Below are 27,935 nucleotides of genomic sequence, written 5' to 3'. Positions count from 1 at the left end.
TTCCAGTGAAAGGGGTTTCCTTTCTTTTGGGAAATGATGTCGCTGGAGGAAAAGTCCTTCCAGTTCCGGAGGTTGTAGACGTACCGATGTTGGTTATGGATGTGGACTCAAGTCTGGCTTCAGTCTACCCTGCGTGTGTTGTTACGCGAGCGCAAGCTCGTAGGTATCAAGATGAAGTTGGGTTATCTGATACTTTTATGTCGTTCGACCCTTCGCCTGTGATTTCTGCGCATGTATCTGAGGAGATGTCCACATGTGGTGATGCTGCAGCTGCTGATGACGTGTGGCTGAGCGTAGATAAAGTGTTGATTGCTGGTGAACAGAAGACTGATCCTTCTCTGGCACGGTGCCGTACTGCTGCCAGAGAAGGAGGTGTAGTTAACACATCAGCGTCATTTTAAGGGAAGATGGATTTTTAATGCGGAAGTGGATTCCACCACACAGTGAAGATTTGGGGTGGAATGCGGTTATTCAGCTTGTGGTTCCTGCTAAATTTAGAGGTCAGGTACTGGCCGTCGGGCATGACCATGACTTTGCTGGTCATTTGGGGGTAAATAAGACATACCACCGTATTTTACGTCACTTCTTTTGGCCAGGTTTAAAATCTGATGTGGTTAAATACTGCCGGTCATGCCATCGCTGTCAAATAGCAGGAAAACCAAATCAGGTGATTCCCCCTGCTCCGCTCCGTCCCATCCCAGTAATTTCTGAGCCATTTGAGAGAATTATTTTAGATTGTGTAGGACCATTGCCTAAGACAAAGTCTGGGCATCGATATTTGCTGACTATTATGTGTGCTGCAACACGCTATCCTGAAGCCGTCCCATTACGTTCACTCAAAGCTAAACCTGTTTTACGCGCACTGATCCGGTTCTTTTCTATGTTTGGACTGCCAAAGGTAGTACAGACAGATCAGGGCTCTAACTTTCTATCATGCCTGTTTAAGGAAGTGTTGAGTGAGTTGTCCATTAAGCATGTGGTGTCTAGTGCTTATCATCCAGAGTCTCAAGGAGCCTTGGAAAGATTTCATCAGACGCTGAAGACCATGTTTCGTACGTACAGTGATGACACTAAAGAGTGGGATGATGGGTTGCCACTCTTATTGTTCGCTGTTCGTGAAACACCCCAAGAGTCACTTGGTTTTAGTCCTGCGGATTTGATCTTTGGCCACACCATCCGGGGCCCATTGAAACTTTTGCGTGAGAAGTGGGGATCTCAGGGCAAAGAGAATTCACGGAACATTCTTGATTTTGTGAGTTCATTTCGTGAGCGTTTGCATCGAGCATGTGAGTGTGCACGCAACGCTTTAGTAAAATCTCAGTTAAAGATGAAGGGGTGTTATGACCGTAAGGCTGTGAGTCGGGAGTTCCAGCCTGGTGAAAAAGTGCTTGTGCTCTTGCCTGTTGTAGGATCTGCGTTACAAGCAAGGTTTTCTGGCCCTTATGAAGTTGTGTCTAAACTGAGTGAAACAGATTATGTCATTCGTATGCCTGATAGACGGCGTAAAACTAGAGTGTGTCACATTAATATGCTCAAGTCTTATGTTACCAGGGATGTGGAGAAAGTAGCCGCTGGAGCCGTTCCAGTCGCAGCCATATCCACTGCGGTGATTCCCTGCTACAGTCCTGAGTAGGACGGCCTTACTCTGCGAGACGTTCCTGTGACTTGTGCCCGTCTCCAGAATTCTGAAATCATGTCTGAACTGGACTCGTTTCTGTCACATCTCTCTCATCAGCCTGCTTGTGAGATTAAAACTTTAATAGGCCTCTTTCCTTCTTTGTTTTCAGATGTGCCATCTTGTTGTAATGTCCTGTGCCATGACATTGACGTGGGTGACCATGCTCCCATAAAGCAGCATGCATACCGCCTCAATCCCACAAGGAGGGCTGCGATGGCAGCTGAGGTGGCCTATCTTGCTGATCATGGATTAGCAGTGCCCAGTTCTAGTGCCTGGAGTTCTCCGTGCATTCTGGTTCCTAAACCAGATGGAACTCATCGGTTCTGCACTGACTATCGTAAAGTGAATGCAGTCACACGACCTGACTCGTTTCCTCTGCCACGTATGGAGGATTGCGTCGACCGTGTGGGCTCAGCTAGCTTTGTCAGTAAGCTGGACTTATTGAAAGGCTACTGGCAGGTGCCACTGACACCTAGAGCTGCTGAGGTCTCAGCATTCGTGACGCCAGATAGTTTTATGCAGTATTCTGTAATGGCATTCGGGTTGCGGAATGCACCAGCCACCTTTCAGCGTTTTATGACTACAGTGTTGGCAGGAGTGCCAAATTGTGAGGCGTACCTCGATGATGTAGTCATTTATTCGTCTACCTGGTCTGACCATGTGCAGATATGTGCGACACCCTAAACTTGGCGAAGTGTGAGTTTGCGAAAGCAACTGTGAGTTATTTGGGTAAACAAGTTGGTCAGGGACAAGTTCGTCCCCTTGCAGCTAAAGTAGTAGCCATCTTTGACTTTCCCGTACCAACCACTCAGCGAGAGCTGCGTAGGTTCCTTGGGATGATTGGGTACTACCGTAGTTTTTGTAAAAACTTCTCTGATGTTGTGTTGCCACTGACGAATCTGCTCCGTAAAAACACTGTCTTTGTTTGGTCTGCAGATTGCCAGAAGGCATTTGAACATGCCAAAGCATTGCTTTGTAGTTCTCCAGTTCTTGCTGCTCCAAACTTTAATGTTCCATTCATACTAGAGGTGGATGCAAGTGCTACTGGAGCAGGTGCTGTACTTTTACAAGAAGATGCAAATGGTTTTGATCACCCCGTTTGTTATTTTTCTAAGAAATTCTTGAAACATCAACTGAACTACAGTACCATCGAGAAGGAATCCTTGGCGTTGTTGCTGTCACTGCAACATTTCGAAGTTTATGTGGGATCAACTTCCATTCCAGTTAAAGTATTTACTGATCATAACCCTCTTGTCTTCCTCACCAGGATGAAAAACGCCAATCAGCGTCTTATGCGCTGGTCTTTATATCTACAAGGGTTTAATTTGGAGATCAGGTACAAAAGGGGCTCTGATAATGTTTTGGCGGACGCCTTGTCACGCTCCTACCAATAAATGTTTTTGATCAACAGTAAACGTTGATTTTTAGTGGTGGGGGTGTTACGTCCTGGTATATTGGGGTGTGTTTCTGTTCTGTGTTTTGTGTTGTTTGCAGGTGCCTGGTGATTGTAAATTGAGCCCACCTGTACCTGCTGTGGGACAGACAGAATAAAAGGAGCCTCAGTCTCCTTTTTCGGGGCTGCGCTTGCCGTGCCATCCACCCACCCGCCTTCCTACCCTTTCCCTTTGACATCACTTCCGGTTTCCCCTGCGCTTCCCCTAGGAGGCGACGCAACTTGTGTCGGCCTGCTTCGGTGTTTGTTTGTTTTTCTCTGTTTTCCTGTTTTGTTTGCTGTTATTCGTTGTAATTCGTTTTGTATGTATTTCTTCTTTATTTATATATTTAGTAGTTAATAAAATACTTGTTAAAATTATCCGTTTCATCTTAGTAGGTTTACGTTTGTGTCCTTTCTTTTGTTACGGGCTGGAGCCCCTAGACCGGTTCGTAACAACAGCACTTCCTACATTTTGCGTCTCTCAAACATAATCAGTATTAAAAGTGAAGTGATTGTCATTGTAAAAAACTGCAGCATAGCACACGATGCACACAACAAAATGTGTCCTCTGTATTTTACCATCACCCTTGCCGAGCAGTGGGCAGCCATGACAGGCCCCTGGGGAGTAGTGTGTGGGGAGCAGTGTGTCGCACATATCTGCATTTTTGGTAACGCTGAAGTAAAACTGATAATCCTTGAGATACGCAAAATGTAGAAATTGCTGTGATATATCAAAACATGCAAAAAAAAAAAAAAAAAAAAAAAGTGCCAAATGCATCGTAAATTCCTGGGAAAATCTGAGAATATTTTTTTTTTGAGAAGAGTAGAATGTGTGCCTTTCTGATAAATATGCTGTTACCTCCTACAGAATATGTTCGCCTCTACAATTCTGACTGATATCCATATCACAACAAGCCCCGACAATCAATATTTTCTCAATTCACCTGAATAAATTTAATCATCCAACTCTTTCTTCACATCAAGCCTTGTTGGTTCCAGTTTGTCACCACAATGTATAGGTGTGGTTATATCTAATTTCTTCAGTTTAACGACTGCTATACACTTATAGAGCTTTTCATCAGTATGTAAACGTTCATTACATTTGATTGATGCTTTTGTAAATCTCTTCCCACATTGTACAATCTGATTGGGCTTTTCTCCAGTATGTATCCTCTTGTGTCTTTTAAGATTTGAGGCACATGAAAAATTCTTCCCACATTGTACACACTGGTAGGGCCTCTCTCCAATATGTGTCCTCTTGTGTCTTTTAAGGTTTGATGCATGTGTAAAACTTTTCCCACATTCTTCACACTGGTAAGGCTTCTCTTTCGAATAGTTTCTCTGTTGTGTTTCAAGGACCTTCACTTGTCTTAAGCTGTTGTTAGAATTGTTGAACTGGTGCAGCTTTTCTTCAGTTTCCTCTTTACACCGAAGTTGCTCAGTGAATTTCCTTTCTTGATCTGTAAAAACAAACAACCATAAGCCACTATAGACATGTTCAAGCCTGAAAGTGAAACATTTATTCACGGTGAGTGTCCTGTGCTTGCTGTGTATCACAAAGACAAACAAAATGTAAACAACAAAATGTGTCCTCTGCCCTTAGTAAAGCAGAGGGTAGCCATGAAAGTCACCCGCGGGGGAGAGTCTGGGGACAGTCCCTTGTAAAAGGGGATGTCATAGGTACCTTAGTGGTTAGGGATTTGAACTCACAACTAGGACTGTTCGTATTTATATTGCAATATAAATTTAACCAAAGACTGTAGACAGTATATATTGCAGTATATAAAGTAAATTTAAATGAAACTGTTTTTGAAAGGGTAACATGTCCAACGCAAAAGCACTGCTGCACAAAGTTGTATAATCAACATATAGCATAACTTTATACTGACAGATTAAACTCTAGATTTAAGGATTACTAAATTTTCATGATATATATTTTTTGTAAATTTGAATTTAAGGGTCTGCATAAACGCTGCTGTGCGACCTGCGTTCTCGCACAAAGCTAATGATGTGAACATGTGTAAATGTGATTTCTCAGTTTTTATTTTTATATGATTTACCCAAAACCACAAGTAAACCTTTTTTCATATAAACATTATGGGGTATTGTGTGAAAAATGTTTCTATTTTTCCAAGGTTGTAACATAAAAATCTACAAAACAAGGATGCACCGTGAATACTTTCCGGATGCACTGTAAAATACTGGTAGCGACAATATAAAAACAAACACTGCTGATCATTTTCATATGAACTCGGTGGAAATCTTTCCAGCACCGAACATCTGAGAAGCCACAATGTCAACTGAGTTTAACCAAGTTCATTTAACATGTGCATAGAGAGCTCGCTATAAGAACTTCTAAACTCTGAATAAAGTGATGATCATATATAGTCTCCTTGGCACGCAAGTGATTTTGCAACAATAACACAGTGTCTTCTCGTGCCTGCTCGTGCCTAGCACAGAAGATAAACTCACAAATTCCACAAAGATAAGGGTGAAGGATACCTCCATATATGGTAACCCTAGTTTTACTGGCCCTGCATTTTTCACATGCAAGAACAGGGGCTCACTCAGAACTAGTGCTGCACGATTAATCTAATCGCAATCGTAATCGCGATGTCAGTCTGTGCGATTACATGAATGCAAAAAGCTGCGATTTAAATGATTAGTACATGGATTGGATCGGCAACATATCCGATCCATTCCCTCATTCTCTCAAAGTTTGCGAGCTGACTGAAGTCTCACTTCAGACGGATGTGACGTGTTTGGTCACATGACTTTCGATTCGGAGACATATGGTTAGACGCCGCATGACGCGCTGCATCATACGTCAACGTCGCCGCCATATTACGATAGGCTCTGCTGTGGCGTGAAGCATATACATGTCTATGGAGAGAAGTGCATAAAAAAAAACTCTTGTGCTGCTCGGGGCTGTACAAACCGCTGTACGCTCCAAACCAGATCCCGGGGGATTATATTTCATAGGTAAGGCTGGACAATTGTTTTGAATATATTTGGCCTTTATAAAATCCTGTTTTATAAGTCTTAACCTTGCTAGCGAAGTTATGCAGTCCTGTGTTCAAGTCAGCCTCCAAACAACGTTTTGGCTAAACGTAGGCATTAACTATTTAGACTGTTCTTAGCTGTTTAGTTAACTTTTCTCAAACTTTGAAGGTTTCCTAAAGAAATTCACCTCAGTTTACAAATCTTAACCTTAGCTAAGCTAGCAGAGCTATGCAGCCCTGTGTTCAAGTCAGCCTCCAAACAACGTTTTGGTTAAACGTAAGAACTATAATACAGGATTTTATAATGGCCAAATATAATCAAAACAGTTGTTTAGTCTTACCAGGGTTTGTCGTTCGACAGTAATGTTTTTTAAAGTAAACAATTTTTTGTGATTATTTAATTTAGTAGAATATTGTATTTTGAAAGCACTGGGCATTTCAAGTTGTTATAAGTAGTTTGTATGTTTCACTTTGAAATTAAACATTTCACTATTAGTATGTGACTTTTCATTGATGTACAAGCAAGTGTCCTTCAACCTTCTTCATCCTTCCCAAATTCTCCTTCACCACCACTCTGCTACGCTCCCTCCACTGGCTCCCAGTACCTGCACGCATCAGGTTCAAAATACTGATGCTGGCCTAAAAGGCAAACATGAAGTAGCACCATCCTACCTCACAGCCCTTATTACACCTCGCACTGCACCTCGTATACTCCGAGCCTCCAGTACTGCTCGCCTGGTCCCTCCATCTCTGAAGGTAAAAGGAAAACATTCATCTAGACTCTTCTCCGTCTTGGCCCCTCGGTGGTGGAATGAACTTCCCCTTGAGGTCAGAACAGCTCAGTCACTGAGCACCTTCAAACGACAGCTGAAGACCTTCCTCTTTAGAGAATATTTAGATTAAATTGTAACTTTCTTGCTGTCGAACTTGTGTACAGAATCTACAACAGAGTGAATAAAAAGATTGTATTCATAGTTGGGGTCCTAGTGAACCGGAATTGATCTCTTCATCAAAGGTAACTTGAAAGCATGTTGTAAGTCGCTCTGGATAAGGGCGTCTGCCAAATGCCGTAAATGTAAATGTAAGTGTCCTTTATCATATCGCAATCGCAATATTGATCTCAATAATCGCAATATGTCTTTTTCCCCAAATCGTGCAGCCCTACTCAGAACAATACTTGAAATATACATTTTCCTTCACAAACTCCTAAGTGAAACATTTAGAGGTTTTCAGAGGCCAGTCAAATATAGTAATTAATTAAATAAAAAATCTTGTTAATCTTAAAGCTGCAGATAATAAAAGCTTGCATGAAAAATATCTGGTTCAGACGTCCATGTGAAATAGGACTTAATAAAAACCAAAACCTGGACTGGGGAACATGAGAGCTACATATACAGAATATTTCTAAATGTATAAAATGTTCCATTACACTATTACAGTCTGGAAAAATATATGTGTCTATGAAATACATATTTACAAAACAATTCAACCTCTATCTGAAATGCTTACATTTTATTCTACTCACCTGAATGAATCACATCATCCAAGTCCGGCTTCTCATCCTTCACTGTTACTTCCACTGTTTCAGCTGAATTCACAGGTTTGATGATATCTGATTTCTTCGATTTCTTCTCTGTACGCATATCGGCCTTTTCTTCAGAATGTAAATGCTGATGATGTTTGAGTTGATCTAATGTTCGAAAGCATTTAGAGCAAAGAGTGCACTGGTAGGTATTTGCAATATGTGTCCTCTTGTGTCTTTTAAGGTTTGATGGGTCTGTAAAACTCTTCCCACATTGTACACACTGGTAGGGCTTCTCTCCAGTATGTGTTCTCTTGTGTTTATTAAGGTTTGATGCTAGTGCAAAACTCTTCCCACATTGTGTACACTGGTAAGGCTTCTCTCCAGTATGTATTCTCTTGTGTCTATTAAGGTTTGATGCTAGTGTAAATCTCTTTCCACATTGTACACACTGGTAGGGTTTCTCTCCAGTATGTGTTCCCTTGTGTCTTAGCTGCTGTGATGCTCGTGCAAATCTCTTCCCACATTGTACACACTGGTAGGGTTTCTCTCCAGTATGTGTCCTCTTGTGTATTTTAAGGTGTGATGCTAGTGCAAAACTTTTCCTACATTGTGTACACTGGTAGAGTTTCTCTCCAGTATGTATTCTCTTGTGTCTATTAAGGTTTGATGCTAGTGCAAAACTCTTCCCACATTGTATACACTGGTAAAGCTTATCTCCAGTATGTATCCTCTTGTGTCTGTTAAGGTGTGATGCTAGTGCAAAACTCCTCCCACATTGTACACACTGGTAGGGCTTCTCTCCAGTATGTATCCTCTTGTGTGTCATAAGGTGTGATGCTAGTGTAAAACTCTTCTTGCATTGTACACACTGGTAGGGCTTCTCTCCAGTATGTATCCTCTTGTGTGTCATAAGGTGTGATGACCGCGCAAAACTCCTCCCACATTGTACACACTGGTAGGGCTTCTCTCCAGTATGCGTCATCTTGTGTCTTTTAAGCATTGATGCTCGTGTAAAACTCCTCCCACATTGTACACACTGGTAGGGCTTCTCTCCAGTATGTGTCCTTCTGTGTTTTTTAAGGTTTGCTGCCTCTGTATAACTTTTACCACATTGTACACACTGGTAGGGCTTCTCTCCAGTATGTGTCTTCTTGTGTCTTAAAAGATGTGATGCTTGTGCATAACTCTTCCCACATTGTACACACTGATAGGGCCTCTCTCCCGTATGTGTCCTCTTGTGTCTTTTAAGGGTTCCTGCTTCTGCAAAACTATTCCCACATTCTTCACACTGGTAAGGCTTCTTCTTAGAATAGTTTTTCTTTTGTGTATCAAGGATCTTCACTTGTCTTAAACTATCGTCATACTTGTTGAACTGGTGTAATTTTTCTTCAGTTTCCTCTTTACACCTTTGTACAGAGAATTTGCTTTCTTGATCTGTAAAAACAATATGACATGAGTTTATATCTATATGAATTTTAACCATAGATGATAGATACCACATCATCTATTTTGATAAATAATTTAAAATGTAACTGTTTTTGAAAAAGTAATGTGTCTATAGCAAAGGCACGGCAGCAGAAAGTTGCATAATAAACCTTTTACAAATACATCAACATATAGCATAACCACATACTAGATAAAACAATATCTGGGAAACTGCATTGAAAGTGGACTTTGTCACAGCTATAAAGCCAGTGAAATACCAAATGTATGATGCCCATGATTACAATAAAAAATTTGCACAGGGCACCAAACAGGCTAGAACCGCCTCAGGTCATTTCCATGCATGCTGTCAGAACCCAGTCACACACGCCGAACTCATGTGTGCTCTGTGCTCTCGCCGAAAATGAATGCCTTGTGCTGCATGTTGGCATTGTTTCTGGCATGTGATGCAACTTTGTCATTTTCGTGAGAAGCTGATATTTTTAATCAAAACCTCTCCTGTTGGCCAAATTTATATCGCATATTGTTTAAGCCTTCAGTTTCGAGTCCTCTTATTTACCCTCTAAACCACCACGTCCAGAAGCATAATTTGAGAAACATGGTCTCAGATTTAAAACTCAATTTGAGATTCAACTACCGACCGGACCCTCCTCTCCAGTATCTTTGAGTTAGGGCTGCACGATATATATAAAAAAAATATTGTTAGCGCGATATTTAGGGCTGCACGATTTGAGGAAAAAGACATATTGCAATTATTGAGATCAATATTGCGATATGCGATTGCGATATGATAAAGGACACTTGCTTGTATATCAATGAAAAGTCGCATACTAATAGTGAAATGTTTAATTTCAAAGTGAAACATACAAACTACTTATAACAACTTGAAATGCCCAGTGCTTTCAAAATACAATATTCTACAAAATAAAATAATCACAAATAACTCTTTACATTACTGTCGAACGACAAGCCCTGGTAAGGCTAAACAACTGTTTTGATTATATTTGGCCATTATAAGATCCCGTATTATAGTTCTTACGTTTAACCAAAATGTTGTTTGGAGGCTGACTTGAACACAGGAATGCATAGCTTCACTAGCTTAGCTAAGGTTAAGACTTATATAACGGGATTTTATAATGGCCAAATATATTCAAAACAATTGTCCAGCCTTACCTATGAAATGTAATCCCCCGGGATCTGGTTTGGAGCGTACAGCGGTTTGTACAGCCCCAAGCAGCACAAGAGTGAGGCATTTTTATGCACTTCTCTCCATAGACATGTATATGCTTCACGCCACAGCAGAGCCTATCGCAATATGGCGGAGACGTTGACGTACGATGCAGCTCGTCATGCGACGTCTACCCAGTCACGAATCTGAGGTCTCGATTGAACCGAATCGAAAGTAATGTGACCAAACACGTCACATCCGACTGAAGTGAGACTTGTCAGCTCGCAAACTTTGAGATAATGAGAGAATGGATTGGATATGTTGCTGATCCAATCCATGTACTAATCATTTAAATCGCAGCTTTTTGCGTTCATGTAATCGCACAGACTGACATCGCGATTACGATTGCAATTAGATTAACCATGCAGCACTAGTGATTAGGGCTGCAACAACGAATCGATTAAATCGATTACTAAAAGAGTTGGCAATGAATTTCCAAATTGATTCGTTATGTCGCGCGACGCGGAGACGTTTGATTATTTAAAAAAAAATAAAACACACTCGGTCTCTCTCGCGCACAGATGCTAGCAGAGTTAGGTGCCTCATAGACAGCACGGAGCAAAAAAAAAAAAAAAAACGAGCGGAGGTAGAGGACAGATACATGGCGGAGGCAGAGAAATCTGCGCGAAAATATGCAAGCGACATGGCACGGCACGGGAGCACCACGGCAATGATCCAGCACCTGAAACGCAAATATGTTGGAGTGTTTGAGGAGGAAGAAGGGAGTTCAACAGCAGGGGAAGTCACTACAGAATCCTACTTTTGTTCCGTTTTGAAGTGAGGAACGTAATGTCCCTGGTGCTGGTGTTTAACTCGCCGCGGAGGAGAACTAGACGGGGACATACAGCACCACCTACAGGTGTGGAGGGAGGATGAAACAGTGTTCGGACTGTTCTCTGCGTCTCCGCGTTGACGACGGAGGGTGGTAGTAGCCTTGTGGGTAACACGCTCGCCTATTGTGTCCCTGAGCAAGACACTTAACCCTAAATTGCTCCAGGGGGACTGTCCCTGTAACTACTGATTGTCACTCTGGATAAGGGCGTCTGATAAATGCTGTAAATGTAAATGTTTACCAGTCATCCAGCTTGACAAGCATGACAAGTTAGCGTTAGCGCATTAATAACAGTAGTAAAGCAGGGGTGCTATAGTTACTTTGCATTAAAAGACTAAAGACATGTTTTTATTCACAAGCCTTTTTTGGACCATTCATTTTTCAATCTGTTGTCATGTATAGCTACACTGCAAAAAAAGCTTTTCTTACCTAGTAATTTTGTCTAGTTTCCAGTCTAAATATCTAAAAAAAATCTTAAAATCAAGATTACTAGACAAGAAAAAAGGCATGAGAAAATTAAGTGATGCTTAAGTGATACTTTTGTTTGAGATTATATCTCATTAAGATTAGTTTTCTTACCCCATTGGCAGGTAATTTTGCTTATTTTATGCAAAGAATCACTTAATTTTAAGATGTTTTTTCAGAAAACAAGACAATTTCTTATGCTATTTTATGTGTCTAGTAAATGTATCTTGATTTAAGATTTTTTAGAGATTTAGACTGAATTCAGGACAAAAATACTAAGTTAGAAAAGCATTTTTTGCATTGTGTGAGTGTGTGCATCTGCAGTGTAGTGTAGAGAACATGTTCTGACATCCTGTTAAATTTTCTGATTTGTATTTTTCTTTATTTTTTTATAAATGATTTATCGTTCTGGCAGCTCAGGTGGCACTTTATTAAAAAAAAAAGAAAAAAAAAAAAAGTCTATATTTGGCAGATGTAAAGCATACATGTGTATGTTTTTGGTGTTAGTCCATTTTTATTTTATTATTATTATAATAGCTCAAGGAGCAACATGTTTGTGCACTTTCTAAAGATTTTGGTTCTGTTTTTGAATAAAGGGTTGGAAATGAATGCTTTTCTTGTTTTTTGTTTGTTATCCGATTCTACGATTAATAAAAAAATCAACAGATTAATCGATTATTAAAACAATCATTAGTTGCAGCCCTACTAGCGATATCAGTATATGCGATATTAGTATCGCAAAGAGTTGCAATAAGTGGAATTTATGCAGCGTCCGAAATCTTACACTATATACTATTGTGATGAGCCATCGCCACGAGGTCAGGAAAGAAGAAATTAGCTTTATCATAAGGGTTTCGGAATAATGCTTTTTATTGAACGGGAGGCAGTAGGTGGCGCCAACAGCCAATACCTACTATTTCGGCTTCAAAACAAAAGCGAGGCTTCACATCTTTTACTCCAGACCTACACAACTATGCCCCAGTGTAAATTTTCTCCTCTTGCACACGCTACATTAAATCCCCATAACACACACATCCCGAACTCCAACAGAACACATTTACCCATAACATGGTTAACTATTTGCAGTCCCCGGGCATGCCCGTCCCGTCGGCACATATCTCACCCGCAAGGCATCCTGGTCCCAACTCATGGCCGGCGTCTGCTGATATACGAAAAACATAATGCGAGGCGGGTAGTATGTCCGAATTCATAGTATTCTAAAAACTGTAGACGAGAAGTACCCAGATGACCTACTACTTCAAGCCGAATTCTGTAGTAGGTATTCGACGGACACTTCACAATCCCATAAGGCAGAGAGAGAGGTGGCGTCATATTCGAAACATGGCGAGAAACGGCTCTTTTCAAGTGTAAGGAGAACGTTGTTCATTGTGGTTAAATTACACTTGCGGGAAAATGCTCTCTGTGAAGGTAAATTTTGGACGCAGCATTAATTTATGTGGCAAGCTGTTGGAAAAATGTATATATGTTATCATGTAATTACTTCTTTTATTCATATCCTTTAAGCACGAATATGTATTAATTCTTGGAATATTACTGACAACTCTTAATCATTAACAAATCTCAAAGCAAAGGTTTTAAGTTTGCAGGACTGCATGACCGCGACCTGAGGACCAACAACAAGCAGACTATGATGAACCAGAGTCCAATCACCTGAAGAATCTACAGACGAAGATGAACATGTCACCATGTCACCATGACTCGACCAAAGATCAATTCATAAGACTACGTGTAATACACAATTATTAACTAATATGGTGTGATTTTATGTGAACCCTAATGAACCTACCAAATAAAAGAAGGAGATGCGATGAAGGACGCCAGAGCTTTTGGAGGCCTGTTGTAAGGCATGACTTCCATTCGCTCTCCTTGCAAGTAAAACGGACTCAAATGCTTTGTGTCTTTCTTCTCTTTGTTTAGTAAATGTTAGACTGACAGATAAACCTAACACAAGCATTTGTGTGCTTGGCACAAATTTGACCAATCAGATGGGCCCTTACTATCTTTATACCCGCCTCCCAAGTACGTAATATAATGCTATTGGCTAGACCGGACCAAAAGGTGAACCTAGCGGCTCAGAGCAGAGAATGAAATATAAATATGACAGCAGCGAAGAACTTGTGTCTATAAAGAACGTTACTTCAGAGATATGGCAATATTTTGGCTTTAAGAGACGTGTCACAAATGCAGGTACTGTGTAAGTCGTGCCAAAAAAACTGTGGTCAATCTCCACGGTCACCTGGAACACAACCATAGGAAGCTGTATTAAGACTTACAGACAATCATCAATCAAGGTTTTACAAATGCAACGGCTTATGAAAAAACGTCGAAACAGCACAAGGAATTAACAGATGCTATCACACACTTTTAGACATGATGCCTGTTAACACCATGAGCAAAGAAGGCTTTGTGGGTCTAATTAACAAATTGGACCGAAGATATCCGCTGCCATCGAGAAATTATGTATGTATGTATAATATAATATGTAGCAATTCCCCAGATGTACAACACTTGCAGGAAGACAGTGAGCTCAAATTGGTTGATCATGTGCACAAATCTTATTCCAAATCTGATTACAAATGGCTGTTATTGCTGTGCACGCATCTCGCAGTGATAGGGTTCAGAGTTGTGATGGGAAGTTCGACTTTCTCAGAGTGCCTCATATTTTAACCTTACCTGGCAAATATGATTGATCAACACCGAAAGCATTTATATTTGAAAAGTAAGGCTGAAAGATGAGGCTATAGATGGCACAAGAGCTGGCTCTCTGAAAAGAGCCAAACTTCCCATCACTAGTTCCGAGGAAGGAGCTGTGACTAAAATACCTGCTGGCTAATGAGACCAAAAATGTTTTATTTATCATTTTTATTTGCTTATTTTCACAAAATGAATCATTCTTTGACCAAAACAATATGGGGGGACATTTTGGATAATCTATATAATACATACCATTTTGGGTGTATTTGCTAATACCAGATTCATTCGTTCAGAATTGTCATTTTTAAGTGTTGATAATCTCCAAATAATTTCTGAGGGTTTCACTTCAACAGAAAACAACAAAAAAACTAAACCCATAAAGACACACAGGAATAAATCAACAATACTAATACTAAAGGATAAAAAAAAAAAGTTAACGTTGAATGCATCATGTCTCACATTTGATGAGTAAATTAATCAAATGCCACTGGACATAAGACCTTTCAGAGGGCATTTGTGCAAAACAGGAGTGGGAAGAACACTTATTAACAATTCAGGTCCTACTCTTCCTTTCTTAGGCCCTGTCCACATGGAAACGTTGTTCTCTAAAACTGTAAAATTTTGATCCGACCTGGCCTTATTGTGGAAGTGGTGGCCTAGTGGTTAAGGAAGCAGCCCTGTAATCATAAGGTTGACCGTCCCCACACACTGCTCCCCGGGCGCCTGTCATGGCTGCCCACTGCCCACCAAGGGTGATTTACATTTACATTTATTTACATTGGTTAAAAGTGATGGTTAAAAGCAGAGAACACATTTCGTTGTGTCACTGTGTGCTGTGCTGTGCAATAACAATCACTTCACTTTTACTTAAAACGCTGTCTCCGTGTGGATGTAAGGGCCCTAGAGTGGTTATTTTCTGAAACTGGTTCCAGAGTTAATTTTCTGTGTCTCTGACAATACGACAATTGCAGATAATGCGTTTGTGGTTGTGCTGCAGTGGCTGCAGAACCTCATAAAGCAACAACAAGAAATCCTCTCTACGGTGCAAATTTCTAATGAAAAGACCAGACTGGAGAACAACAATGTGTTCTGGCAGTTTAACACGCCACGGAGGAGAACTAGACATGTAATAAGACGCAAGTTCGGGGAGTTACAGCACCACTTACAGGTGTGATGGGGGTTAAAACAAAGTTCTGGCAGTTCTCTGCATCGCTGTGTGGACGACAACTTTTCAGAAACCGAAAACCCATTTTTAAGAAAAACGTTTCCGTGTGGACGGGGCCTGAGTGAAACTATGATTGTTTTTGGCACAAATCTGATTCCATAAAATTTGCAAGATTATTTCAAGCTGTATATATACTTAAAATCTGCAACAATTACTAGTACTACTATTCACACTTTTACTACTTACTTTTAGGAAGCGGCCTCGTAAAGAAAGCGGCCGGTTCAAATCCTGATCCGCCAAGGTGCCACTGAGGTGCCACTGAGCAAAGCACCGTCCCCACACACTGCTCCCCGGGCACCTTTCATGTCTGCCTACTGCTCACTCAGGGTGATGGGTTAAATGCAGAGGACAAATTTCACTGTGTGCACCGTGTGCTGTGATGCAGTCCCTTGCACAAGGGGACCTCATTGATTCCTTGCCGGTTCAAGATTTAAAACTGCAACCCTTCAGTTACGAGTCTGCTTTTTCAAATGTATCAAATAATTTGGAATACCTTCTGACTACAGTGTGGCCCAATGATTTCCACGATGCAGAAATTGTGGACAGAATTGCGCTATGTAACTAAAATGTAAATAATCGTGAAATTGCATATAATTCACGTTTCCGGAAGCTGCAGCTCACTACTATGTTTTTCCGGTTGAGGCGGGACGTTGCACGGACCAACATAATGTAAATGCACGGTCAGCTGTGGAAAAGAGGCTGTCAGTTCCGAATGTAAAAAAAATTAGCTGATTTAAAACTGGATTTAATTATTATGGATCCAGTTCCTTATTCAAGTAAGCAAAAAAAGTATACTCCAGGTCTCCCCAATGTTTATTTATTTGATATGTTTTTTATGTTGATATGTTCATAAATCCCTACTACAGGTGTCAAATCATTTGCTTATTTTCACAAAATGAATCATTATTTGACCAAAACCATATGTGGATGATCTATATAAATTATACCATTTTGGGTCTACTTGCTAAAACCAGATTCATTCGTGTTTCACGGTTGATAAGATTTCATTTATTCACCATGTGTAAAATAAGAATTCGCTGGGTGGGAAGGACAGTTCTCAGTAGTTGCATCCATTACCTCAAAGTGGGAAAAATATTGTTCAACTCTGGTTTACTGATAGTAAAATATCTGATGTGCTTATCCACAGCAACACAGTTCTTTATATGAACAGAACTCCACTCACCTGAATAGACTTCATCATCCAACTCTTTCTTCACATCAATTGCTGTTGGTTCCAGTATTTTTCCACAGATCAGAGATGTGATGGTATCTGGTGATATTTCTGGTTTAACATCTACGACAAAGATATAGCAAAAATTACAATTACGGCCCATCACCTCATAATGATTTCTTTTAAAATGTGATTGGGGGTTTTAAAAAGTGGGTTGGACAAAGCATTGAAAAGGTGGGGTGGGACAAGCATTAAAAGTGTGGGGTGGGACAATAATATGATATATATTCTGTGAACATTTTCATTGCATTGCACTTTGAAAATTTTTAAACTGTGTATACAGTAGAAGCTACAATTACTACTAATACTTCACACATTTAAAAACACTGGTTGTGACAACATAACATAAAGAGGAGACAGGCTTATTATCATATGAAATGGTAACAGTCTAACGTTTAGGGTTTAGAGGTGCTGACAACAAAATCAGACAGATTATCAATGGAAATCAAATTTTCCAGCCCATGGAGGTCTGGATTTGGAGTCTCACTCAAAATTAAAGTGGAAAAACATACTACAGGCTGATCCAACTTTGATGTAATGTCCTTAAAACAAGTCAAAATGAGGCTCAGTAGTGTGTGTGGCCTCCATGTGCCACATGCTCCTCCTTGACCTCCCTACAAGGCCTGGACATGCTCCTGATGAGGTGGTGGACGGTCTTCTGAGGGATCTTCTCCCAGACCTGGACTGAAGCATCCGCCAACTCCTGGACAGTCTGTGGTGCAACTGGCAGTTAAGGAAGGGGACCCATAATCAGAAGGTTGCTGGTTCGAATTCCAAACCACCAAGGTGCCACTGAGCAAAGCACCGTCCCCACACACTGCCCCCGGGCGCCTGTCATGGTGCCCACTGCTCACCAAGGATGGTGGTTAAATACAGAGGACACATTTCGTTGTGTCATCGTGTGCTGTTCTGAAGTGTTTCATAATGACAATCACTTCACTTTCACTTTCAAGAGTACAAGGCAAATTTGCCAATCTTTGTGTTCTCCGGCAAATGTCAAACGTGCTGCACAGTGTGAAGTATCATTCGCAGCAATGCACCATCTAGTCAAGGAATTTGGTACAAGATAGGTCTTCCTTGGCGGTGCCGGGCCATGCAGAAGCCCGCGGCCCTTGCTGACGTGGCAGACGAATGTGATCCGAAACGGCTTCAAAATTGTTGCTATTAAAGCGGGCAGCATGACTATTTTAGCAAAACATTTGAAACAACATCGAGAGGGGAGCAAAGTTGTTGTAATATGAATATTTTAAATGCCTCTGTCCAACAATATTGTTCAAGTATGTTAACGCTCGTAGATTTTTCACTGTCAAGAGTACTGGGCGAGTACAAAAGTTTTTTTTACTATTCATCAATGTAATTTTTGTTATTTCTTTATATAGTGTATGGATACTGATTTTTATCAAACTTATTCTAAATTATATATATATATATATCAGTAAATAGAATGAAAGTCTGCATTAATATTCAGTCAAAACTGATGGCAATTAAAAGACGTCTCATTACCAATAAACATCTCAGGATTGGTTTATATATTAAAAAAACAAACAAACAAACAAACAAACAAAAAAACCTTACAGAGAAAACTGGTGGGACCATAATCTGGAATTGGAATAAACATCATTTCACCATAAACCAGCGACAGCCAGACGCTGCCCACAATATTACAGACAGAGAAGTAAAAAGAATGATCAGAATAGACCTGAAATTCCTACTGATATCCAGATCACTATAAGCGCCTTAAATCTTTTTGACTCCACTCACCTGAATATTCTTCATCATCTGACTCTTTCTTCACAACAATTCCTGTTGGTTCCAGTATTTTACCGCAGTTCAGAGATGTGATGGTATCTGGTGATATTTCTGGTTTAACATGTGTGCTTCTCTGGTCTACAATCCTCAGATCAGCAGGTAACAGACTGGGATCCATCTTGGGACCTTGGAATGAAGCAGGAGGTTATTTCAACAATGATCATATCACCAATAATCATTCTAGAATTATTTTCTGCAGAACACATTCACAGTATTCCTATAAAATACACATAAATAGACAACACAGATTTCTGATATTACATAAAGACACACAGTCACCTTTATAAATGATTCCCAGGAGATTCCTCAGTTGCAGCTAATTTTACAGCGAGCACAACCAACTCCAGCTTCTCTCTATTCACATGAAAAGGCTTGTAGCTCATGTGAGCTGCTGCAGTCTTTTACAGACAATAACAGCAGAGTGTTTTCTTATTTAAATGTGATTGGTGATGTTGGAAATGTGTTGAATAAAGAACAGTGAAGAAAAAGTCTCCACATTAAAAGTGTGAATGATCCCAGACATCAGTCTGAATGAGCATTTAGCTGCTAACGTGAAATTACTTTAGCATAACTGTATCTGTTGCTGTTAAACCTGTTCACCAGCCCGCTGGACACAAACTAGTTACATTTCAGCTTTTTAAATACAAATAAAAAGTCTTTTCAAGTCTGACCCGAGTTTGTGTGTAGAGCGAGTTTAAATCAGCCCGCTCCTCCCTCACCAGACCGCCACTTTAAACAGTCCAAATAACACGCGTTTTTACATTTTATTATATTTTATGTAAAATAAAATTACTTACCAATACCCAAAATCATAAAAACTCCAAAAACGGATCATTTACGTCAGCAGGGTGACTCGCGCGTGCACTTGTTTGTGTTTTACTTGGTTTTCCTGCAGATGTAAACAGAAGCAGATTCGTCAAACGGCAGCAGATTCGTCAATTTCAGAAAAAGACAGAAAATTCTGGATAATCATCAAATAAAACGAAACGATGTTGATGTGACAGGACAATGACAGGTCCTGCGTGATGTGAACACAGAGCTGTCCACTCACTCCACTGGGCTCCTGTTGAAGACAGGGGTCTCGTCGTTGTCAGAGATCAGGCCCACCACGACGGTGTCGTCAGCCAATTTAATGATGGTGGTGGAGTTTGTAGTGGCTGCACAGTCGTGGGTATAAGGGGAGTACAGCAGGAGGCTCAAAATAAAAAGTTTCAGTGAAACACAGAGCAGCAGAGTTTGAAAAATCCCCGTTGATCCGAGTAAGCAGAAGAAGTTTGTCGGTTTTGTTGGGAAGAGAGCAGAGATTCGCCAGATGGATACTAGGCAACGGCGTTCGAAATCCACGTTGTACGAGTTTTACGAGCACACTGGCTCGCTTCCCCCGTTTGCGCGTCCTGAAGCACTTCAACAGTACCGCGGCTGCCCTAACTAGAATGTTCATCACTGAGGCTGCCATACATGGCGTCATCTTGGTTTTCATGATGTGGAGGGAACCACACATCCCGTCTCATGCTTCTCGTTCAAAACAGTTGAACTATGTGACGATCGAGACATTAGCGATGTTGAGTTCCAATCCATCTCCTGTGGTCATATATACTGATCATAATAGCGCATTGGTCATTGTTGGACATCCAAAATAAAAGTGGGTCAAAAATGTAATACCTGATGCCCTGTCCTGTATTTAAAGTGTTTTTGGGTTGTTTTTGAATAATCGTGATATGTTTGTTTTTATGGGTCAGAAGGTTACATATGGAGAAGATCTGGAAATGTTGTCACTTCCTTATTCCTGGGCTTGACTCCGCCCTCATGTGGGAAGGGGGGATACCTCTGGATATGCTTGACTGGAAAAACACCTCTCCTTCCCTCTTGTGTGCATACGATTGACAGACTCCTGGTTGTTGACCTTGGTGGTGGGTATGTGAATTATATATGGGTACCAGCCTTGGGGTTGAGGCCTGGTTTGTGGGCCTAGTGTTATTGTTTTTGCTAAAGGGCCAAATGTTAATCTTTGTCTGTGGAATTGTCTGTGAGGTTTAGCATTATTATTTTGGGGTATTTTAATTTTTTTGTGGTGTTTAACTATTATTCCTGTTCAGTAATTATTGTTTGATTCTTATTTCTTGTGGAATTTATTAGGCCTAGTAAACCCAGAGAATACTAAATACTCATCATACATTCTTTCTGTTTCATTCGTTCATGTCCCATTTTACACCTACCGTATGCAGCAAAACAAAATATAGAAAAAAAAATTGAAAAAAAAACTACTACAAACTATACTATAAACAAGGCCTCTGTTCTCCTCCATCACAGCACTGAGTGGTGCACCACAACCAACTACAACCAGAACAGCCTGTAGGGAAATTGTCCCATCTATGGTCAAACCCTAGTCCCTTGTCTTGGTTTCTCCCGTTATTAAGGAAACGTGGGATGAATGAAAAAAAGATGTATGAGTTTCAGATACAATTTTTAGAAGTGTTTTCTAATTTTAGTTTATAAATGAATTGCTGGGTTAAAATGTATTGTACCAGCCCTATCATTTTATCTTCACAACAGTTCTTAGTAGGGCTGGATCATTTTAGGAGGGCAGGAGGGGTAAATCCCATCTACACTTACCTGAGTCCAGCTGATCATGGTTCCAACTCCCAGATACCTACATTCATTCCCCCCACAGTAAGACGCTTGTTGCAGGGTATCCACGGATCCTTAAAAAGTCTTAAATTAGATTTTCCAAAATGAAGGCTTTAATTATCTTTAAAAATGACTAGCAATCTTTAAATCAAGTTCAAAGGTCTTAAAATACCACAGACGGAATTAAGAAGTTTGCTATATTGTCTTTCTGGTAATATCTAAATAATTTCTAAGTGGTGTTTTGCATTTTTGTGTATGAGATCGGAATGAGCGGAATGTGTGGGAGGGGGCATTTTTCAGGTATGCCCTTTAGCAGGTTATTGCTAGTTGGCGCGTCAGTCATGGGGAAGTGCAAGTTTAATGTTAACTGGATGGATAATCCCACATTTGCAACATGGTTAAAACCAATTCCAGGCAATAGCTATGAGGCCCGCTGTATGCTGTGCAAAAAGCTGTTCAAACTTGGTTCTATTGGAGTTAAAGCTGTAGAGTCGCATATGCACAGTGAGAAGCACAAAGCTGCTGCCAAAAGCTGCGAACAGACACCTGCCATTTCTCAGTTCTGTTCAGCTTCACAGACTTCAGCTCCATTTCCGAACCCAGCAGCGAGAACATCAGTTACAGTAACAGACCTCAGGACCACCTTTGGGTCCACCGCAACCCTTCAGGCAGAGGTAATGTTGTGCCTACAGCGCTAATGAGGGAGTCGGGGATATTTTCCGAGCTATGTTTCCCGACTCGGAAATCGCTAAAAACTTCACGTGTGGTAAAGACAAAACAGTCTATTTAGCAAAATTCGGTTTGGCTCCTCACATCATAAAACTCCTCGTGGCCGATGTCAACAGTGGCAGTTTTACATTGGTGTTTGATGAAACCCTCAACCAAACAACTAAAACCAAGCAACTGGACTTACATGTTCGTTACTGGAAAGAGGATCGAGTCCAGTCGAGATACTTGGGATCCCAATTTATGGGTAATGGAACAGCTAAGGATTTACTACGTCACTTTAATGTAAGTTACAAGCCAAAACTAATACAACACTTGTAGTGTAACTAAATTTTTTGTTTTAAAATGGAACACTAGAAATTTCTTAAGACTTGATGCGTTATTATTTCAATTGTCTTGGAATCTACAATAGAGAAAACATTTTATTTTTCAATTGGAAAATGTACAAATAGTGTAAAAACAGTAATGGATTTTTTCACAATAGTAAAGCTTTACTTAGTTTTACTTTACAGCTATTGCCTAGTCTATATATATTTGATAAATGACACTCAGTTTTTCATCAGGAATGCACTCGGAAGCTGGATCTGAAAAAGCTGCTTTCAGTCTCTGTGGATGACCAAATGTAGACTGGAGGTTTTTGGAACTGCTTCAAGACGAAGAACGTGACCAGTATGAGGGGACTCAGCTGATCGTGGTTGGGAGCTGTGGCCTCCATACCCTACACTATGCCTGCAAATGTGGTTTCTCCATATGGCAGCTAGAGAAAGTTTTGAAAGTCATTCACATTATCTTCCATAATGTACCAGCAAGGACTTCATTGCTTTTACTAAAGCTGCAAAATTTCCACTTGCTTTCTGTAGCCACAGATGGCTTGAAAACTTACCAGTAGCAGAGAGAGCACTGGAGGTGTAGCCATCTCTGACCATGTACGTGGATGCAGTCAGAATGAGGAAGCTACCAAATCCAGAACTGCATCATTTGACTCCCTTGAAGCTGCTCAGAAAGACCCCCTCATCATTGCAAAGCTACATTTCTACATAGCTGTTACCGGGACCTTCTCTCCTTTCTTGACAAGATATCAAACTGATGAACCAGTGATGCCATTATTAACCACAGACTTGGCTGAGTTGATGAAGGTAATGATATCCTAGCATTGGACAGGTTGATGGTGCATATTTATTTCAGTGTGTGTACAATTCTGTCTGTATATTTATACATAGTCTGTCCTCAAGTTAGTATATACCTTTTATCTAATAATGATTAATATGAATGATTTATGAATTATATACACCCCCACATATTATTCACAAATCAGTTGTAGCTGTTTAATATTTGACATATTTAGCATGATTTATGACATTTTGCTTTTCTTTCAGAGTATACTGAGACGTTTTGTCAAGAGAGAGATACTGAAGGATATCAGTCCACTGGAGTTGGTCAAACTGGATGTCAGCAACAAGAATAACTGGGTCCCCCTAAAAGATGTCACTGTAGGCTTGTGTGGAGAGTCAGTTCTCAAGGTAGGGTTTCACCTTTAATGTAATAGTGATGGATGAAGCAAATATAGTTTGCAGTTATAATGGGTCACTTAGCCTTATTGCGTTCAGGAACTTCAGAGACAAAAAAAGATAGGGGAGCTCTCAGTGCTGGAGTATAGGAAAGACTGCATCAAGATGATGTCCACCATCATTCAGAAAGTGCAAGACAAGAGCCCATTAAAGTATCCCCCAGTTAGGCAGGTTGCCTGTTTGAACCCCAGCAGCATGTATTCTGACCCAGACTGGTACCAGAGAAATATGACAACTCTGGTGCAGAGGTTTCTGAAAAAACAGCATTTATCAGGAGGAGTATCCGCTGGTAGGAGAGAATACAGCAGATCAGTCTATGGTGAAAACTTAGTCTATTGATAAATAAAAACAAAACAGATTTATATAAATCTGGTGTATGTATATGGTCAAAATGCATCAAAATGATTTTTCTTCCTTTTTGTGCAGGTGATGTAATTATCCAGCAGTTTAGTGAGGTCTTATCTGTTGGAGCAAGAAGTGAGACCTTTCTCTCCTACAGACCCACAGAGTAGACTGGATGCATTTCTCCTTTACGTTTTGAGCCAACGTTATCAGGAGCTATGGGAGTTTTGCAAGAAACTTCTTCTCTTGTTCCATGGACAAGCAACAGTGGAGAGAGGATTCTCTGTGAACAAGGAAGTGGAGACCTGCAATATGCAGGAAGACACAATGATTGGCCAAAGATTGGTCTGTGATTATCCCTATCTAAAAATAATTACTCGTACTAAACTCACCTGTATGGTACCACAGTGTATAGGTGTGGTTATATCAAATGTCTTCAGTTTAAGGACTGCTAAAAACTTATAGAGCTTATCAATCAGTATGTAAATGTTGATTACATTTGAGTGGTGCTTGTGTAAAACTCCTCTCACACTGTACAACTTGATTGGGCATTTCTCCAGTATGTATCCTCTTGTGGCTTTTAAGGTTTGGGGCACATGAAAATCTCATCCCACATTGTACACACTGGTAGGGCTTCTCTCCAGTATGTGTCCTCTTGTGTCTTTTAAGGGTTCCTGCTTCTGCAAAATTCTTCCCACATTGTACACACTGGTAGGGCTTCTCTCCAGTATGTGTCCTCTCGTGCATTTTAAGGGTTCCTGCTTGTGTAAAACTCTTCCCACATTGTACACACTGGTACGGCTTCTCTCCAGTATGTCTCCTCTCGTGCAGTTTAAGGGTTCCTGCTTGTGTAAAACTCTTCCCACATTGTACACACTGGTAGGGTTTCTCTCCAGTATGTGTCCTCTTGTGTGCTATAAGGTTTGATGCTTCTGCAAAACTTTTCCCACATTGTACACACTGGTACGGCTTCTCTCCAGTATGTGTCCTCTTGTGTATTTTAAGGCTCGATGCTTCTGCAAAACTCTTCCCACATTGAGCACACTGGTAGGGCTTCTCTCCAGTATGTGTCCTCATGTGCAGTTTAAGGGTTCCTGCTTGTGCAAAACTCTTCCCACATTGAGCACACTGGTAGGGCTTCTCTCCAGTATGTGTCCTCTCATGCATTTTAAGGGCTCCTACTTGTGCAAAGCTCTTCCCACATTCTTCACACTGGTAGGGCTTCTCCTTAAAATAGTTTCTCTGTCCTGTTTCAAGGATCTTCGCTTGTCTTAAACTGTTGTCATACTTGTTGAACTGGTGTACATTTTCGTCAGCTTCCTCTTCACACCTCTGTACAGCGAATTTGCTTTCCTGATCTGTACAAAAAAGACATGGCATAAAATTCATATTGATATAAATATAACCATAAATGATAAATGATATATATTGCGGTATCTGATTTGATAAGTACATTTAAATGTTACTCTTTTTGAAAAGGTGACGTGTCCGTTGCACAGCAGCAGCGACTTACAACGTGCTTTCAAGTTACCATCGATGAAGAGATCAATTCGGTTCACTAGGACCCCAACTATGAATACATCTATTTTATTCACTCTGTTGTAGATTCTGTACACAAAGTTCGACAACAAGAAAATTACAATTTAATCTAAATATTCTTTAAAGAGGAAGGTCTTGAGCTGTCGTTTGAGGGTGCTCAGTGACTGAGCTGTTCTGACCTCGAGGGGAAGTTCATTCCACCACCGAGGGGCCAAGACTGAGAAGAGTCTAGATGAGAGCCTTCCTTGTACCTTCAGAGATGGAGGGACCAGGCGAGCAGTACTGGAGGCTCGGAGTAAACGAGGTGCAGTGCGAGGTGTAATAAGGGCTGTGAGGTAGGATGGTGCTACTCCATGTTTGGCTTTGTAGGCCAGCATCAGTATTTTGAACCTGATGCGTGCAGCTACTGGGAGCCAGTGGAGGGAACGTAGCAGAAGGGTGGTGTGGGAGAATTTGGGAACATATAGCCGTATATAACATCAACATATAACCGTATACTCGATAAAACAATATCTGGGAAATTGTAATGAAAGCAGACTTTCTGTCACACCCATAAAGCCAGTGAAATACCAGGTATTTGTATGATGCACGAAATTATATAAAAAAATTGTTCATATTTAAGTACCACTATGCTAGATCATGCAGTCCCTCCAGGTTTCCAAAAAAAATTATTTAGTGATTTTTTTTTTTTTTTAAATTATAATGACTGTTTTTGCACAGGGCATCAAACAGGCTAGAACTGCCTCAGGTAATTTCCATGCGTGCTGTCAGTACACCATCAGTACTGTGCTCTTGCCGAAAACGAATGCCTTGTGCTACATGTAGGCATGGTTTCTGGCAGCTGATGCAACTTTGTCATTTTCACCATGTGTAAAAAAGTAATTCCCTGGGTGGGAAGGACACTTCTTAACAATTCTGGTCCTACTCCCCCTTTCTTAGTGAAACACCTCTGCCAGCTGGTCAGCACAGTCTCTGCTGGAATATCTGAGGCTGTGGGCAGCAAGTTCTTGGTAGTTGCATCCATTACCTCAAAGTGGGAAAAATGTTGTTCAGTTCCTCTGCTAGAGCATCATTACTCCTAATAGTTATGTCTTCCACATTTGTAGTTAGTGTGGAACTTCTGTGGGTCTCCCTAGTTATTCATGGTTTACTGATAGTAAAATATCTGATGTGCTTATCCACAACAATACAGTTCTTTATATGAACAGAACTCCACTCACCTGAATAGACTTCATCATCTGACTCTTTCTTCACATCAATTCTTGTTGGTTCCAGTATGTTACCACAATGTGTAGGTGTGGTTATATCTAATTTCTTCAGTTTAACGAATGCTATACACTTATACAGTTTATCATCGGTAGGTAAACTTTGATTACATTTGAATGATGCCGGTGTATATCTCTTACCACATTGTACACACTGATTGGGCTTCTCTCCAGTATGTGTCCTCTTGTGTCTTGATGTATCTGCAAAACTTTTCCCACATTCTTCACACTGGTAAGGCTTCTCTTTCGAATAGTTTCTCTGTTGTGTTTCAAGGATCTTCACTTGTCTTAAACTGTTGTTATAATTGTTGAACTGGTGCAACTTTTCTTCAGTTTCCTCTTTACACCAAATTTGCTCAGCGAATTTCCTTTCTTGATCTGTAAAAACAAATAACCATAAGCCACTATAGACATGTTCAAGCCTGAAAGTGAAACATTTATTCACGGTGAGTGTGCTGTGCTTGCTGTGTATCACAAAGACAAACAAAATGTCACAACAAAATGTGTCCTCTGAAAAACGCCTGATTCAGATGTCCGTGTAAACAAGGCCTGGACAAAAACCAAAACCTGGACTGTGAGGGCTGCATATACTGGAGCTTTCCTGAATAATATTCCTAAATGTATAAAATGCTCCATCATACTATTACAGTCTGGGAAAATATGTATTTGTGGGTAAGAAATAGATATTTAAAAAAATTCACCCACTATCTGAAATGCTTAAATTTTATTCTACTCACCTAAATGAATCACATCATCCAAGTCCTGCTTCTCATCCTTCACTGTTACTTCCACTGTTTCAACCAAATTCGCAGGTGTGATGATATCTGATTTCTTCAATTTCTTCTCTGTACGCTTGTCGGCCTGTTCTTCAGTATGTAAATGTTGATGATGTTTGAGTTGATCTAATGTTCTAAAGCATTTAGAGCAAAGAGTGCACTGGTACATATTTGCAGGATGTGTCCTCTTGTGTCTTTTAAAGTATGATGCATCTGAAAAACTCTTCCCACATTCTTCACACTTGTAGGGCTTTTCTCCAGTATGTGTCCTCTTGTGTTTATTAAGGGATCCTGCTTGTGTAAAACTCTTGCCACATTGTACACACTGGTAGGGTTTCTCTCCAGTATGTGTCCTCTTGTGTGTTATAAGGTTTGATGCTTCTGCAAAACTCTTCCCACATTGTACACACTGGTAGGGCTTCTCTCCAGTATGTGTCCTCTTGTGTCTTCTAAGCAGTGATGCTCGTGTAAAACTCTTCCCACACTCTTCACACTGGTAGGGC

At 40.5% G+C, this 27,935-nt stretch overlaps 2 protein-coding genes across 2 annotated transcripts; both read right to left on the bottom strand.

Annotated features, from left to right (window-relative positions):
• Window positions 1-195: 195 nt before the first annotated feature.
• Window positions 196-18,566, bottom strand: LOC114783398 (zinc finger protein 883-like). Its single transcript, XM_028968871.1, has 5 exons — window positions 18,541-18,566; window positions 16,732-17,502; window positions 7,641-9,074; window positions 4,338-4,573; window positions 196-357 (listed from the first exon to the last, which is right to left on the bottom strand). The coding sequence occupies exons 2-5, from the start codon at window positions 16,880-16,882 to the stop codon at window positions 196-198; spliced, it is 1,983 nt and encodes a 660-aa protein (XP_028824704.1). The 5' UTR covers window positions 16,883-17,502; window positions 18,541-18,566.
• Window positions 18,567-22,868: 4,302 nt separating this feature from the next.
• Window positions 22,869-27,601, bottom strand: LOC114783397 (zinc finger protein 501-like). Its single transcript, XM_028968870.1, has 4 exons — window positions 27,594-27,601; window positions 27,394-27,440; window positions 26,612-27,034; window positions 22,869-25,210 (listed from the first exon to the last, which is right to left on the bottom strand). Exons 1-4 carry the CDS (start codon window positions 27,599-27,601, stop codon window positions 24,324-24,326), a joined length of 1,365 nt encoding a protein of 454 aa, XP_028824703.1. The 3' UTR covers window positions 22,869-24,323.
• Between the last annotated feature and the right edge of the window lie 334 nt (window positions 27,602-27,935).

Source organism: Denticeps clupeoides, unplaced genomic scaffold, assembly GCF_900700375.1.
Source record: "Denticeps clupeoides unplaced genomic scaffold, fDenClu1.1, whole genome shotgun sequence".
Classification (NCBI taxonomy): domain Eukaryota; kingdom Metazoa; phylum Chordata; class Actinopteri; order Clupeiformes; family Denticipitidae; genus Denticeps; species Denticeps clupeoides.
Note: the sequence above shows the minus strand (reverse complement) of the source record. Positions and strands in the feature narration are given on the sequence as shown.